Raw genomic sequence first — 14,276 nt, 5'->3', positions numbered from 1 at the left:
AAAAAAATCACCATAATAAAATCATAAAGATGGTAGAGAAATATGGAAACTTGTGCAAAAAAAAAAAAACAAAACTGACTATTCAATCTATGACTGCCAGGCAAAACACACAGAATCCATAGAGAGAACACACCTCCCGTGGTTTGTCTTTGTACAGCTGCACCCTCTTGTGCCACTCATGGATATTGTGTGGGTTTTGTCTCAGTAGCACCCCATTCAGTAGGATAGGCCTCCTCTCCATCAGCTGCTCGAAACGGGCTAATCGCAGCTCTAGGTCTATGTCATCTAACAAGATGAAAAGGAAAACATTAGAAGACGCATAACCATAAAACAGAAATGTTGGTTTGGATACAGTGGAGAGGGATTACAACACTGGTCAGTTTTTATTGCCATCTGTGCCCATTAGAGAGATTTACCCCATTTGTCCTGTTTACCATTATTATCAAAAATTAGGGATTTCTTGTTTTGACGATGGGACAGGAAGTTGAGGGAAATTTCCCCAATGGGACACTGATGGCTAAAAAAACAAAACAAAGAACAACAAGGTGTAACCCTCCCTTGCTCTATTCAAAATGAAAAAAAGTTTTGTCTTTAGTTACCCTTTAAGGCTGATTCTTACCTTCCTCTTCTTTTCCCATCTCACTGACGGTTTCCATTTTGGCTGCAATGACACTCTCTTCAAACTGAGCATAGCTGTCGAACACCTGAGTGAAGTCACGGACAGTGGTAACTGTCTGAATGGCCTCTTCATAAACATCTCGAGCCTGAGAAATCCCAAAATAAAAAATCTCAACAACATGATGTACAGTATGTGGCTAAAAAAACAATGAATAGGGTGGTAGAGTAATTCGATTCTTGACAAAGTACAGGCATGTAAGAAAGTCATATTTGTTTTCCCATTCACCCCGATTTACCTTTTTTTGTATCTGCTAACAGAACTTATCTGAACTGCTACAAATGTCCTTGACACCTTATGTGGGTGGCATTGTTCTTCTATACTACAGTGGATAGCAGGAGATTATTATAACTCAGCATCTTAAATACCCAGCCAGGTGTTTACATTCCTGGACTCCTGTGGATTAGATCCAAGTACATATTTCACTGTGTGTGGACTACCTTTTCTTTAAAAGCATCACTGAGTTTCGGTCTACGGAATCTTGTTCTGATTCAGGGACCAGATGCTTTTGGTATGATTCCCACAACAGCATGGTCCAGTGATATTGGTATTAACACTTGAAGAGGTTTTTCACCCTGATCAATCAACTTGGGTACAACCAGCCTGTCAGATTTTTCACGAGATTCTTGCCAGCGGCTATAGCCGCTGGCAATAGTCACTGTGTGTTCCCTTGCTAGGGACAGCTCCACCCCAGGAGAACACATTAGCTCTGTGGGAGGGATTCCTCCATCAACACTGACTGTGTTGATGGTGGAATTAAGCATTATTATTTTTCCTATGGCCAGCTTTAAGCTTACAGACTAGAGGTGCGAGGGAAAGACAATTTTCTTCACACTGGTTTCACTGCTGGAAGTCCTGTGGCATAAACTACCAGGCACTAGGTCCTTTATAACAACCACCAACCTTCTGAGGTTCTAATCCAAACAAAAGCCTATGTAAATATTGTTTAAAATGCTTTAAAGCGGAGTTCCACCTATTTAAAAGTCAGCAGCTACAAAATTGTAGCTGCTGACTTTTAATAGACAGACACTCACCTGTCCCACGGTCCAGTGATGCAGCCGCCCGAAGCCTCTCTTCTCTCCCCCTCCTCTCCACCGGCATTGCAAGTGTGGGCGCCCAGCTGTGGCTTCACAGCTGGGTGCGCACTGCGCATTATGAATGGCCGGGCAATCTTCTGGGACCAGTCATGTGTCCCAGAAGATTTCAGGGAGGAGGGGTGAGGTGAACTTCCACTCGGCGCCGCGAGAGAAAGTGGAAGCTGGGTGCCCGTCAAAACTAGGTACCAGCCCCCCCCCCCCCTAAAAAAAAATGCTTTAAGGCATTCAAGCCATCACTAAAATATGCAATTTGTTTTCACTTTTGCGACTGCAGTAAACACATCAGACTATAAACCTGAGTGCGTCAGCAGTTGATGTGACCAGTCCACTGCTGGTCAGAACACATGAAGATAAAACTGCCATACAGGCTGGATGATGGGGAATGAACAATGAGCCATGGTTACCTTTTCAAAATGACCACTCCGGGTATGGTACTCAGCAAGGGCACACCACAATTTCCCCCTCTGATCGGTGAAGCGAGTGAGACCACCACGAATAATGGCTGCAGAGTCCAGAGAGCGTATAGATCCTGGGTTCTGTGAAAGGAGGGTACACAACTCCTGCCACAGCTGTAACAAAGAAGACCTGGGTCAGATTTGTACCTTATATTACCGCTGTCATCTATTGATCCATTAAAGCCCTCTAATGCTTATCATGTAAACCAAGTTACTGCTGTCCTGCGCATGTGCTACTGTTCTTCTACTTTACAACAAAACGATCACAAGCTGAGAGAAGCCATTGCTGTCAGCATGTATCCGCACATGCAGCAGTTACCTATGGTTAGGGATGGATGTCTAAGCCTGGACACATCTGTTTGCCATTTGTCAAGCAGTGATTTATCCGCCCCTATCTGCAGGTAACCGCTACATGCGTGTTTACTGCTATTCATTCATGCGAACAGAGCGGCCACAGCTAATCATAACCACCATTTTGTGCCACTGGAATTCACATAGTTACATAGTAGGTGAGGTTGGAAAAAAAAAAGACACAAGTCCAACCTATGTGTGTGATTATATGTCAGTATTACATTGTATATCCCTGTATGTTGTGATCGTTCAGGTGCTTATCTAATAGTTTTTTGAAACTATTGATGCTCCCCGCTGAGACCACCGCCTGTGAGGAATTACGCATCCTTGCCACTCTTATGCCGCCTACACACGGTCGGAATTTCCGACAACAAATGTTCGATGTGAGCTTGTTGTCGGAAATTCCGACCGTGTGTAGGCTCCATCGGACATTTGTTGTCGGATTTTCCGACAACAAAAATTTGAGAACTGGGTCTCAAATTTCCCGACAACAAAATCCGTTGTCGTAAACTCCGATCGTGTGTACGCAATTCCGACGCACAGAATTCCACGCATGCTCGGAATCAAGCAGAAGAGCCGCACTGGCTATTGAACTTCATTTTTCACGTTTTGTCGTACGTGTTGTACGTCACCGCATTCTTGGCGATCGGAATTTCCGGCATTTGTGCGACTGTGTGTATGCAGGACAAGTTTGAGCCAACATCCGTCGGAAATAAATCCAGGATTTTGTTGTCGGAATGTCCGATCGTCTGTATGCGGCATTACAGTAAAGGACCCTCTACGTAGTTTAAGGTTAAACCTCTTTTCTTCTCATTTTAATGAGTGGCCACGTTTCTTGTTAAACTCCCTTCCGCGAAAAAGTTTTATCCCTATTGTAGGGTCACCAGTACAGTATATGTAAGTTGAAATCATATCCCCTCACAAGCGTCTCTTCTCCAGAGAGAATAAATTCAGTGCTTGTAACCCTTCCTCATAACTAAGATCCTCCAGACCCTTTATTAGCTTTGTTGCCCTTCTTTGTACTCGCTCCATTTACAGTACATCCTTCCTGAGGACTGGTGCCCAGAACTGGACAGCATACTCTAGGTGCGGCCGGACCAGAGTCTTATAGAACGGGAGAATTATCGTTTTATCTCTGGAGTTAATCCCCTTTTTAATGCATGCCAATATTCTGTTTGCTTTGTTAACAGCAGCTTGGCATTGCATGCCATTGCTGAGCCTATCATCTACTAGGACCCCCAGGTCCTTTTCCTTCCTAGATTCCTCCAGGGGTTCTCCTCCCCAGTGTATAGATTGCTTTCATATTTTTGCCACCCAAATGCATTATTTTACATTTTTCTACATTAAACCTCATGTGCCATGTAGTTGCCCACCCCATTAATTTGCTCAGATCTTTTTGCAAGGTTTCCACATCCTGCGGAGAAGTTATTGCCCTACTTAGCTTAGTATCGTCCGCAAATACAGACATTGAACTGTTTACCCCATCCTCCAGGTCGTTTATGAACAAAATAAATAGGATTGGTCCCAGCACAGAACCCTGGGGGACCCCACTACCTACCCCTGACTATTCCCAGGGATGTATTTTGGGCCCTTTCTAAATATTGGTGCTACATTGGCTTTTCTCCAATCAGCTGGTACCATTCCAGTCAGTAGACTGTCAGTAAAAATTAGGAACAATGGTCTGGCAATTACTTGACTGCGTTCCCTAAGTACCCTCGGGTGCAAGGCATCTGGTCCCGGTGATTTATTAATGTTAAGTTTCTCAAGTCTAATTTTAATTCTGTCCTCTGTTAACCATGGAGGTGCTTCCTGTGATGTGTCATAAGGATAAACACTGCAGTTTTGGTTACTAAAGCCCCCTGATTCCCTCGTGAAGACTGAGGAGAAGAATAAATTCAATACCTTCGCCATCTCCCCAGGGCAGCCTCTTGAATCTCCCCTCCTAGCTCTGGTTATGTGAAGGTTTTCACAGTCTCTGCAGTGATGTCACAGGGAGAAATACGAGTTTTTTTTTTAACCCAAGGAGAAGGCAAGTAAAAAAAGAAACATGGGGAGAATTGAGAGTGAACAAAGCACTATGGCCAGAGAGGGACTTTAACAGGTTTCAAGCCAGCCACATATGCCATACTTTACATTAAAAACCTAAATAATTTTTTTAATGAATAAAAATGCAGAAAGCAAACACTGGCATGACTATGTCTTGACTGATGCCATAAAAAATTGAGAACAAATCAGGGACATTTCAGTCCATGTGCTTCGCAGCTATCAGACTTACCTGGTAGTTTGATTTCCCCTCTTTGGACACAAAATCCTCTTGGTTCACAATGGCTGCCAGCCTAGATGCAGCCTCATCCAACCTGTCCACAGAGCGCAGATACTCGATATACTCCTCTGCATTCTCAGGTGATAGCTGGAAATAAACAAGGAGGTATTAAAATTACATCACATGATTCAGGTGACCCGTAACAACGTTGGCTGTTACAGTCTCACAAAAGAGTACCTTTAGGTATCTCCTGTAGACCCTGACTGCTGTCTCTGGAAGAGGGTGAGCACGGACAAATCTTAGGTACAGCGGCCAGATACGATGATGCTGTGTTATGGGGAGTGCACGAAGAGCACGATCAAATGTCCTTCTTGAGCGGGTAATTTTACACTGATCCATAAGGAACTGGCAGTAATCCAGCCAAATTCGGGGCATCTTAGCGGAAGAGAAAAAATACAATTGAAGATAGTCAAGAAAATGCTGAAAAGCAGGAGAACAATAAGTGGAAAGAGATATAAACATACTGAAAACAGAGATAGGATGAAGGGAACTGGAGGTGTTATCTATAGTAGCAAAATGCTTGAATTCATTGCATTTTGGCCCATTTATGTGGTGCCAACATACTGATTACCTTGCAGCTCTTCTACAAGTACACAAATGGACTGATATGGTCAAGTTTCAGTCATCCTTTCAGTCTGTCTGTGGGATTTGGAAGGAAATCCAAGTACCCAGAGAAAACCCATGAAAACACCGGTTGGAAACAGAAACTCTAGGCAGATAGTATTTCTGGAGGAACTCCATTGGAAACAGATGGCATCTGGCAATTTTTCAGCACATTGGCAACCTGTGAATTATCCAGTCCTGATTAAAAGTTTTACCTTGTGCATGAAGACAAGGGCTCGCTCGTGGCAATTATTTACTTCTTCAAAGGCTGGATCAGTTAGGCATCGCCTCTTCACCTGCTTCCTGCGCTGTTTTAGGTAAGCATACCATAATTTGTAACTAGAAGAAAACAGCCGTTTAAAAAAAAAATGAGCCATTGGTTGCATTGGTACAAGGACATTAAACTGGACAAAGTCCACAACAAAGGCAATCACAGCTTATGTATCATCATAGTGTAAACCGCTTTCAGGATTAACTTTGTATTCCATGCTGGCCATTGGAGGTCATATTGTCTTTTACATTCCTACTGCTAGGTAAATAATAAATGCGTTATACTTACCTGCTTGGTGTAGTGGTTTTGCACAGAGCAGCCCAGATCCTCCTGTTCTCGGGTCCCTCTTTGGCGCCCCTGGCCCTTCTCTCCTGTTGAGTGCCCCCACAGCAAGCAGCTTGCTATGGGGTCACCCAAGCTGAGCCGCAGCTCTCCGTGTCCATTCAGACACGGAGCCACGCCCCGACCCCGACCCTCTCAGCTTTCTGCGCTGTCGCTGTTTAAATGACATCTGCTCGGTCATGCTACACTGTACCCAAACAGAATTTTTATAATTTTGTTTCCACAAATAGAGCTTTCTTTTGGCGGTATTTGATCACCTCTGCGGTTTTTATTTTTTGCTAAACAAATAAAAAAAGACTGAAAATTTTGAAAAAAAATAAAAAAGTTTTGCTTTTGTTTCTGTTATATAATTTTGTAAATAAGTACGTTTTCTCCTTCACTGATGGGCACTGACGGGCACTGATAAGACAGCACCGATGAGGTGGCACCAATGAGCGGGCACGGACGATGGGCAGTGATATGCGGCACTGATAGTTGGCACTGATATGCAGCACCGATGGGCATTGATAGGCGGTACTGGTGGGCACTGAAAGGCTGCAAAGTTGGGTACTTATGGGTGGCACTGATAGGCGGCACTGATGGGCACTGATACGCGGCACTGATAGGCATCCCTGGTGGCACTGGTAGGCATTGTGAGTGGGCATTGATTGGCACAGATTTGCATTTCCCTGGTGGTCTAGGGGGGGCATACCTGGTGGTCCAGTGTGGATGGCCATCCTGGTGGTCCTAGGCAGTATGATGGTGGTCCTGGGCAGGATGTGAGGGGGGGCTGCGCTGATAAACAATCAGCACACCCCCCCCCCCGTCAGGAGAGCCACCAATCGGCTCTCCTCTACTCGCGTCTGTTAGACGTGAGTGAGGAAAAGCCGATCAAAGGCTCTTCCTGTTTACATCGTGAGCAGCCGTGATTGGACACGGCTGATCACGTGGCAAAAAGCCTCCGCCGGAGGCTCTTTATCGAGATCGGTGTAGCGGTGTGTCAGACAAACACCGCCCCACCGATGGGCACGTGGTGGCTGTTATCCTGCAGGATGTCATATGACGCCCAGTCAGGATAACTGAACCACCGCCCGGCCGTCATTCTGCTATAGGCCGGGCAGGAAGTGGTTAAGATTGTAGAAGAGCAGTGTGTAGATGAAGTTTTTACAACCCATTTACAAAGCTTTTAGGAAGCTTCAAGCGACTTTCTTGAAATGTTAATGAAACCTTTAGTTCCAGTGAAAGGATGTTAAACACCGATGACAACAGAAGTCCTGAATGTGCTCCCATATGTCTATCTTACTGTTAAAGTGGAAGTAAGACTAATATACTGTACTTAAGGCTTAAAATGCTGCTTTCCCCACTCTGCATACCCATCCTGCTTACAGTTTAAGTAGCTCAGTGTAAATACCTTTTTTGATGTGGTCACATGATCACCAAGCTATGGCTCCCATGTGTCAGCAAGTGGCTGCTGCAGCTGATGGGAGCAGCAATGGAAGCCGGTGTGTGACGTCACGGCTCTGGGAATTCAGCCCCTTTGTAAGGCTGTTCATTGACACAAGGAAGCTGCAGCATAGAGATCACGTGACTGCACCAAAGTACATTAAAAAACATTATTTTAGAAATGATATTACCAAACCAAAACACTTAACATAGAACATTTCTACAATTCATTGTTCAGGCATAACAGTGATTGTACAGATTATGTTCACCTTCCTGGCAGCTCCTTTAGTGCTCTCTCGTATATCAGGTTAAGTGCATGTGCTGAGGCGGACTGCTTGAATTCAATATATCGCATCCAGCACTTGACTGAATATGGGTTACGCAGGATCTCCTCTTCATACTGAAGGTCATCTTCCTCCTGTGTAAAGAACAAATGTCAAAGCTTGGTTTACATACCTAGAGTAAAAGTGCGTTATTAAAGCAGAACTAAACTCTGCTATCGTTTTCAGCCAAGGAAGCTGCCATCTTGGCCTTTTTTTTGATCTGCAACTGCCATGGTGCTGCACATGTGATCAGGTATGACACCAGCCATTTGATGGTTTGACATTTTGGATGAGAGCACAACCAATGTGACAGTTACATTCCAGGCATGCCAAGAATGTAACTGTTTTTTGAAACTGTTACAGCCATAGATTTAGTTCCGCTTTAAATAAAGTCCATTGGCAATCTAAAAACAAGGTTTATACAGAAATGAAAACAAAAAACAGAACAAAATTTATTTATAACAGAATTTTAAACAAAACTAAACCCTCCTATCCTTTTCAGCTAAAGAAGCTACCATCTTAGCTTCTGTTTGATTTTCAACTGCCATTTTGCTGCATATGTGATCAGTTATGACACCAGCCATTTGATGGTTTGACAGTTGGTTGGGAGCAGCAGCATAATCGTCAATTGGCATTCCCGAAGTGCTGTTACTGTAAGGGCTCTTTCACATGGGGCGGATCAGTGATGATCCGGCCCGTGAACATCCGCTTGCTCAGCGGGGATCGCTCCGAATTTCGACGGACTTTTGGCGGACTTTCTAACGAACGGACTTAACTACATACGATCACACAAAAGTCCGACGGATTCGTACCTGATGACGTACACCGGACTAAAATAAGGAAGTTGATAGCCAGTAGCCAATAGCTGCCCTAGCGTGGGTTTTTGTCCGTCGGACTAGCATACAGACGAGCGGATTTCTGGGTCCGGCGGAGTTACAACGTAAAGATTTGAAGCCTGTTCCAAATATAAAGTCCCTCAGATTTGCGACTGGAAAAGTCCGCTGAAAGTCCGGTGAAGCCCACACACGATGTCAGTCGGACCAGTCCGGTCGAAAAGTCCGACTGTGTGTACGCGGCATTACATTCAAGGCATGCCATGAATGATAACGGTCACATTTGCTTGTGCTCTCAACTAACGGTCAAGACAATAAAATGTTAGCTGTCATAATTGATCACATGTGCTGCACGTAACTGTGCAGGCTTGCATATAACAAATAAAAAAAAGGAGGTGTCCCCTTATTTAGCCCTATTTGCTTTGCCTGGGACTTCTGCTTGAACCAAGGGGTAAAAGGTCATCTGATGTCTGACAATGGCTGCCCAGTCATCTGCCTGACTTTACAGTTTAACACTTTCAGAAGAAGGAAGTGTGTGAGGTCGGGCAGGTAATAATGGCAACAACTCTCAGATTCCAGGTGACCTCTGACACCTGATTTTTCAAGCCAAAGGTTTAAACTGAAAGCTGAACTGTACTCACCTATCCATCTGCTCCTCCAGCAATGACAGACAAAGCTGTCTCACCAATCTGTCTGCTGGTGCTGCCATCCTGCTGCCTTTTGGATAGAATAGGAAATGGTTAAAGACACTCAGGTTCCACACCTCTTAATGCCACCCATCGGCAGCTACTTCTGATTTGCACATGCCCTATCAGGTTTTTTTTTTTTTTTGCTGTCTGGGTCCAGCTGGAGAGATTTCCCTTCACTTCCTGCCTTGTAGATGCAACAGGAAGCAAGAGAAAGTTTCCCCAAAGTAAGGGGAGTTTCCCATTTAAGACAGTTGTCACTGGAAAATTTGCCCTTATTGGAATTTTTCTCCTCACCTCTTACTGAAGGATTTACTTTTGCTGTCTGTCTCGGTAACAACGGTCAGCAGAACAAACAGAGGTGTGAATCTTCCAGAAGAAATAGGGGAGTGTGCTCAAATACAAAACCTTCTGTTTTGAATAGTGGAGATGGGTAAGAAGATTCAGCCCTTGATTTGTCACGGTGATCACTGTTGCTGGGATTGAAAGTGAGGGGAGAATCTAAAATTCTAGAACAGGAATAGTAGGGGAAACCTCCAATGGAGACATGTGCTCTGGTGACAACTGGCCAACAAGGAATCTACCCTACTTTTGGAAAGATTTAGTCTCACTTCCTGTTGTGTCTACAGGACAGGAAGTGAAGAGAAATCTCTCCAATGGGACACAGATGACAAAAAACACCTGACAATGACTTTAACCATTTCTTACTCTATCCAAAATAAGAGAAAAAGGTTTTTGATTGGGATACACTTTTGGCCAATAATTTTTTGCGTATTTATCCTTCGGGTCATTTTTCCTTGGTCAGTGTAGATGGAAGTGTGTCCTCTGAGTTTATACTTTCTGCCTAAAGGTGTCCCTCTGTCTAATCTTAGGGCTCGCTCACAGTGGTGGCCAGGGGGCAGTAATAGCAAGTGGTTAAGCTGCAGTTATACCACCCCCTTAACACAGAAATGCAGTGAAACAGGGCTACAAATAAGTGCCAGTTGACGAGAAACACTTTTGCAGGACTAAGTGGAACAGTCTCTGCATTGGGACGTCATTCTTGCTTAGTAGATGACTGCGGAAGTGGGAGTGGGTGCTGATAAAAATCAACACTCAAACCTCTCAAAATACCATAACTCATTTACAGGAGGATGGGGTGGGAACAAGCCAATGGGACATCACTTTTTGACCGAAGTTTTGCTTTTACTCTTTACTGCTGCTGACATACATCGATGGCAGAGTTATGTTTTACACACACTTCCGGAGGTTGTTACTGTTACCCCTGATGCCCGATAACCTGTCACCAAAAAAATGCATTACATTGGGAACTTTTGTGTCCTATATGAAAAAATAAAAAATAATTTTAAGTGTTAAAAATTAAAGTTCCAGCCAAGCACTTAAAATCAGCCCCCCCCCAATACATACACGACTGTAAAAGCATGTGTTAAGTACGCCACCACACACGTCGACTGTGCTACACGTTACATATCGTTGTGCACCCCGGAGTGAGAGCGATAATTTTAGGTAGGGTTGCGCCGATACTGAGCATTTGCTCGTGCAAATGCTCTCTTTGATACCCAAACCGATACCTTGCAGTGCCGATTTGAGCCCATACAGAATGTATGGGCTCAAATGCACCACAAAGGATTTGCATGCATTTTGAACAGGAGTGCAGTGCGATTCCTGTCCAAATCGCATACGGTTTCCTGAACCACTCCTGTGTGAACACAGGCTTGTCATAGTGACTTCAGCCTGGGTTCAACAGGAGCAGTGCAGGGAAACTGCATGCGATTTGGACAGGAATTACACCACATTCCTGTTCAGATTGCATGCGATTCTTTGCAGTGTGATTTCAGCCCATTCATTTTGGATGGGCTCAAATCGCACCTCAAAAGTATCAGTGCTCGCCAATAGAAAAAACGGTATTGAAGCAACCCTTATTCAAGGCCGATTATTCATGGTTAAATCTAAGTATGAGTTCAGGCGTGTTCGCAAGTCCACGTGCCCACCAGGAAGCTGACACTCCACAGCGCTAATCACAGGTAGTGAGACATTTCCCGATCCGCGGCTGCACAGGTCGGGAAATGTCTCACTACCTGTGATTAGCGCTGCATAGAGTCAGCTTTCTGGCGGACGTGGGCACGTGGTCTTGCAAACACGCCTGAACTCATCCTTCGTTAAATCTAAACTGATGACCCATAGGGGGCTTTTAAAGCATCACCAGGGGAAAAATACAGGGTACTGAACTATGTTGATGTTTCACAGTTGCACGCAATGCTTGACATGCTGGGTATTTATTTACTGGGCGAAATGTCATGTTTTACTGTTTACCACAAAACTGGGTATTTTGTGTGCCCTGAAATTAACTTTATGTATTTTTTACTGAAATTTTGCATTTCATTAACTGATGCATTAATATTGTGACATAAAAAATTGGAACTACTACGGATTTATTCTTTAGGGCATCTGCTTTCAGAAAATATATAATGTATGCAATCTTCAAGCCAAAAATTATTTGATTTGCAAAAAAAAAAAAAATTTGCAAAAACAGCCCTGGCAGCGAAAAGGTTAAAGCAGAACTAAACCCATCGATTTAAGTTTCAAAAAACAGTTACATTCCTGGAATGCCGGGATTGCGAAGTGTCACATTTGCTTGTGTCCTCAACCAAACTGTCAAACCATCAAATGGCTGGAGTCATAACTGATCACATGTGCAGCACCATGGCAGTTGCAGATCAAACAGAAGCAGCTTCCTTGGCTGTAAAGGATAGGAGGGTTTAATTCAGCTTTGACCACTTGCCGACCAGCTGCCATCATTATACTGCGGTCGGATCTATTGCGCAAATCGCCGTATGCGTACGTCACTTTGTGCAATAGATACAGTGAGCGCACGCACAATGCGGCGCCAAAGCCGCTGCCGTGATGTCCGCAGGCCACCTGCGATCGCTCCTTAGGGCAGCAAAAAGGAGATCTGTCAATGTAAACAAACAGATCCCCGTTCTGTCAGAAAAACAGAGAGAGATCTGCTGTTCCTAGTGATCAGGAACAGGGATCTCTCTGTACTCTCAGTCAGTCCCCTCCCCCACAGTTAGAAACACCTCCCAGGTTACACTTAACCCCTTGATCGTCCTCCTAAAGTTAACCCTTTCCCTGCCAGTGTCCTTTATACAGTAATCAGTGCTTTTTTAGAGCACTGATCGCTGTATAAATGTCAATGGTCCCAAAAGTGTCCGATCTGTCCACCGCAATCCTGATAAAAATTGCTGATCACCGCCATTACTAGTAAAAAAAAAAAATAATAATAATAATAAAAATGCCATAAATATATCCCCTATTTTGTAGACGCTATAACTTTTCTGCAAACCAATCAATATTTGCTTATTGTGATTATTTTTACCAAAAATATGTAGAAAGATACATATTGGCCTAAACTGATAAAGAAATTTGTGTTTTTTACATTTTTGGGGGGGATATTTATTATGGCAAAAAGTTAAAAATACTGTTTTGTTTTTGTCAAAACTATTGTGTTTTTTGTTTATAGCGCAAAAAATAAAAACTGCAGAGGTGATCAAATACCACCAAAAGAAAGTTCTATTTGTGGGGAAAATAGGACATCATTTTTGTTTGGGTACAGCGTCGCACAACCGCGCAATCATCAGCTAAAGCGACGCAGCGCCTTATCACAAAAAATGGGCTCATTAAGGGGGCTAAATCCTTCGAGGGCTGAATTAAACTTCACATCGGGGTGGGAACACTGCAGAACGCAACCTGTTCAAATGAATGGGGGCTGCGTCACCACTGTGCCCAGTGGGTTGGCATTTTGAGGGTTAAAACAGGTGGCGAGTAGGTAACATATCACCTCCCCACTGGTTGTCAAACGCCCTCCGAAAAGCGATTAACCCTGGCTCATTTTTCAGAACAGCGGCAATAATAGTCACCTGCATGAACGAGCCCCTAAGGTTGGGGGAGGGGACAGAAAAAACAAAACAAAATTGGGAACGTGTATACATTAACACCAATGCCAGAATACATCATTCACCAGCATAGTGGTCCCTGACATGGACCATAGAGTTCACCCAGCAGCACCTCCTATACCTACAGTCAGACAGAAGGTAAACAGACTGACTGCAAAGCTAGAAGGAGACTCCACTACATGACTCCAATCCCCCGGCCTCCCTCTCCCCGAGGTGACCCCATCCCCGCCATCACTTACGATCAGGATCTGTGTGTCTGGCATGTTGTGATTCTCAGGGCTCAGGAAAACAGCGTCACTTCCGGGAACCCTCCCCTGAAGCGATTCCCGTAGCGCTCACGTAAGCCCGACGTAAGGAACGTGATGTTCTTCCGGGCTGCGAGGACTTGGTGGCCATTTTTCTTGTGGGCCGTTCTTTAGTTTTATTGGAGCCGTGAAAGATGTGGTACATTTGGCTAACTACAACCTGTGCTTATTATGACTCCAGAACCCCACCAATAAAATTCTCTTTCTAGGTGCTGATAGATGTGTCTATGAACATTATACCGGAGGAGCAGGCTGTCATAGTGCTGGTGAACAGATACAAAACAGAGGACGGCTCATCCCTGGTGTACAGGAAAGGTTGTGCTTTTCATTTCAGGCCTATGGACATTTTTATCTTTTAACCACATAAGGACCGGAAGATTTTCCCGCTTAATGACCAAGCCATTTTTTGCAATACGGCACTGCATCGCTTTAACTGACATTTGCGTGGTCGCGCGGCGCTGTACCCAAACAAAATTGACGTTCTTTTTTCCCCCACAAATAGAGCTTTCTTTTGGTGGTATTTGATCGCCTCTGCGGTTTTTATTTTTTGCGCTATAAACAAAAAAAGGAGCAACAATTTTGAAAAGAAAACCTAATATTTTATACTTTTTGCTATGATAAATATCCCCCCAA

The 14,276-nt window shown here is 44.1% G+C and overlaps 1 protein-coding gene across 1 annotated transcript in view; it reads right to left on the bottom strand.

Annotated features, from left to right (window-relative positions):
• Window positions 1–13,734, bottom strand: part of XAB2 (XPA binding protein 2) — a 50,313-nt gene extending 36,579 nt beyond the window's left edge. Inside the window, 10 exon segments of the mRNA XM_073622381.1 lie at window positions 134–285; window positions 620–764; window positions 2,178–2,342; window positions 4,855–4,989; window positions 5,080–5,277; window positions 5,721–5,844; window positions 7,810–7,958; window positions 13,578–13,661; window positions 13,664–13,701; window positions 13,704–13,734. Of these exon segments, the coding sequence (XP_073478482.1) occupies window positions 134–285; window positions 620–764; window positions 2,178–2,342; window positions 4,855–4,989; window positions 5,080–5,277; window positions 5,721–5,844; window positions 7,810–7,958; window positions 13,578–13,661; window positions 13,664–13,701; window positions 13,704–13,734 (1,221 nt within the window).
• Window positions 13,735–14,276: the final 542 nt, after the last annotated feature.

This window comes from Aquarana catesbeiana, linkage group LG03 (genome assembly GCF_042186555.1).
Source record: "Aquarana catesbeiana isolate 2022-GZ linkage group LG03, ASM4218655v1, whole genome shotgun sequence".
Lineage (NCBI taxonomy): Eukaryota > Metazoa > Chordata > Amphibia > Anura > Ranidae > Aquarana > Aquarana catesbeiana.
The sequence above is the reverse complement of the archived record's forward strand: the minus strand, read 5'-3'. Positions and strand labels throughout refer to the sequence as shown.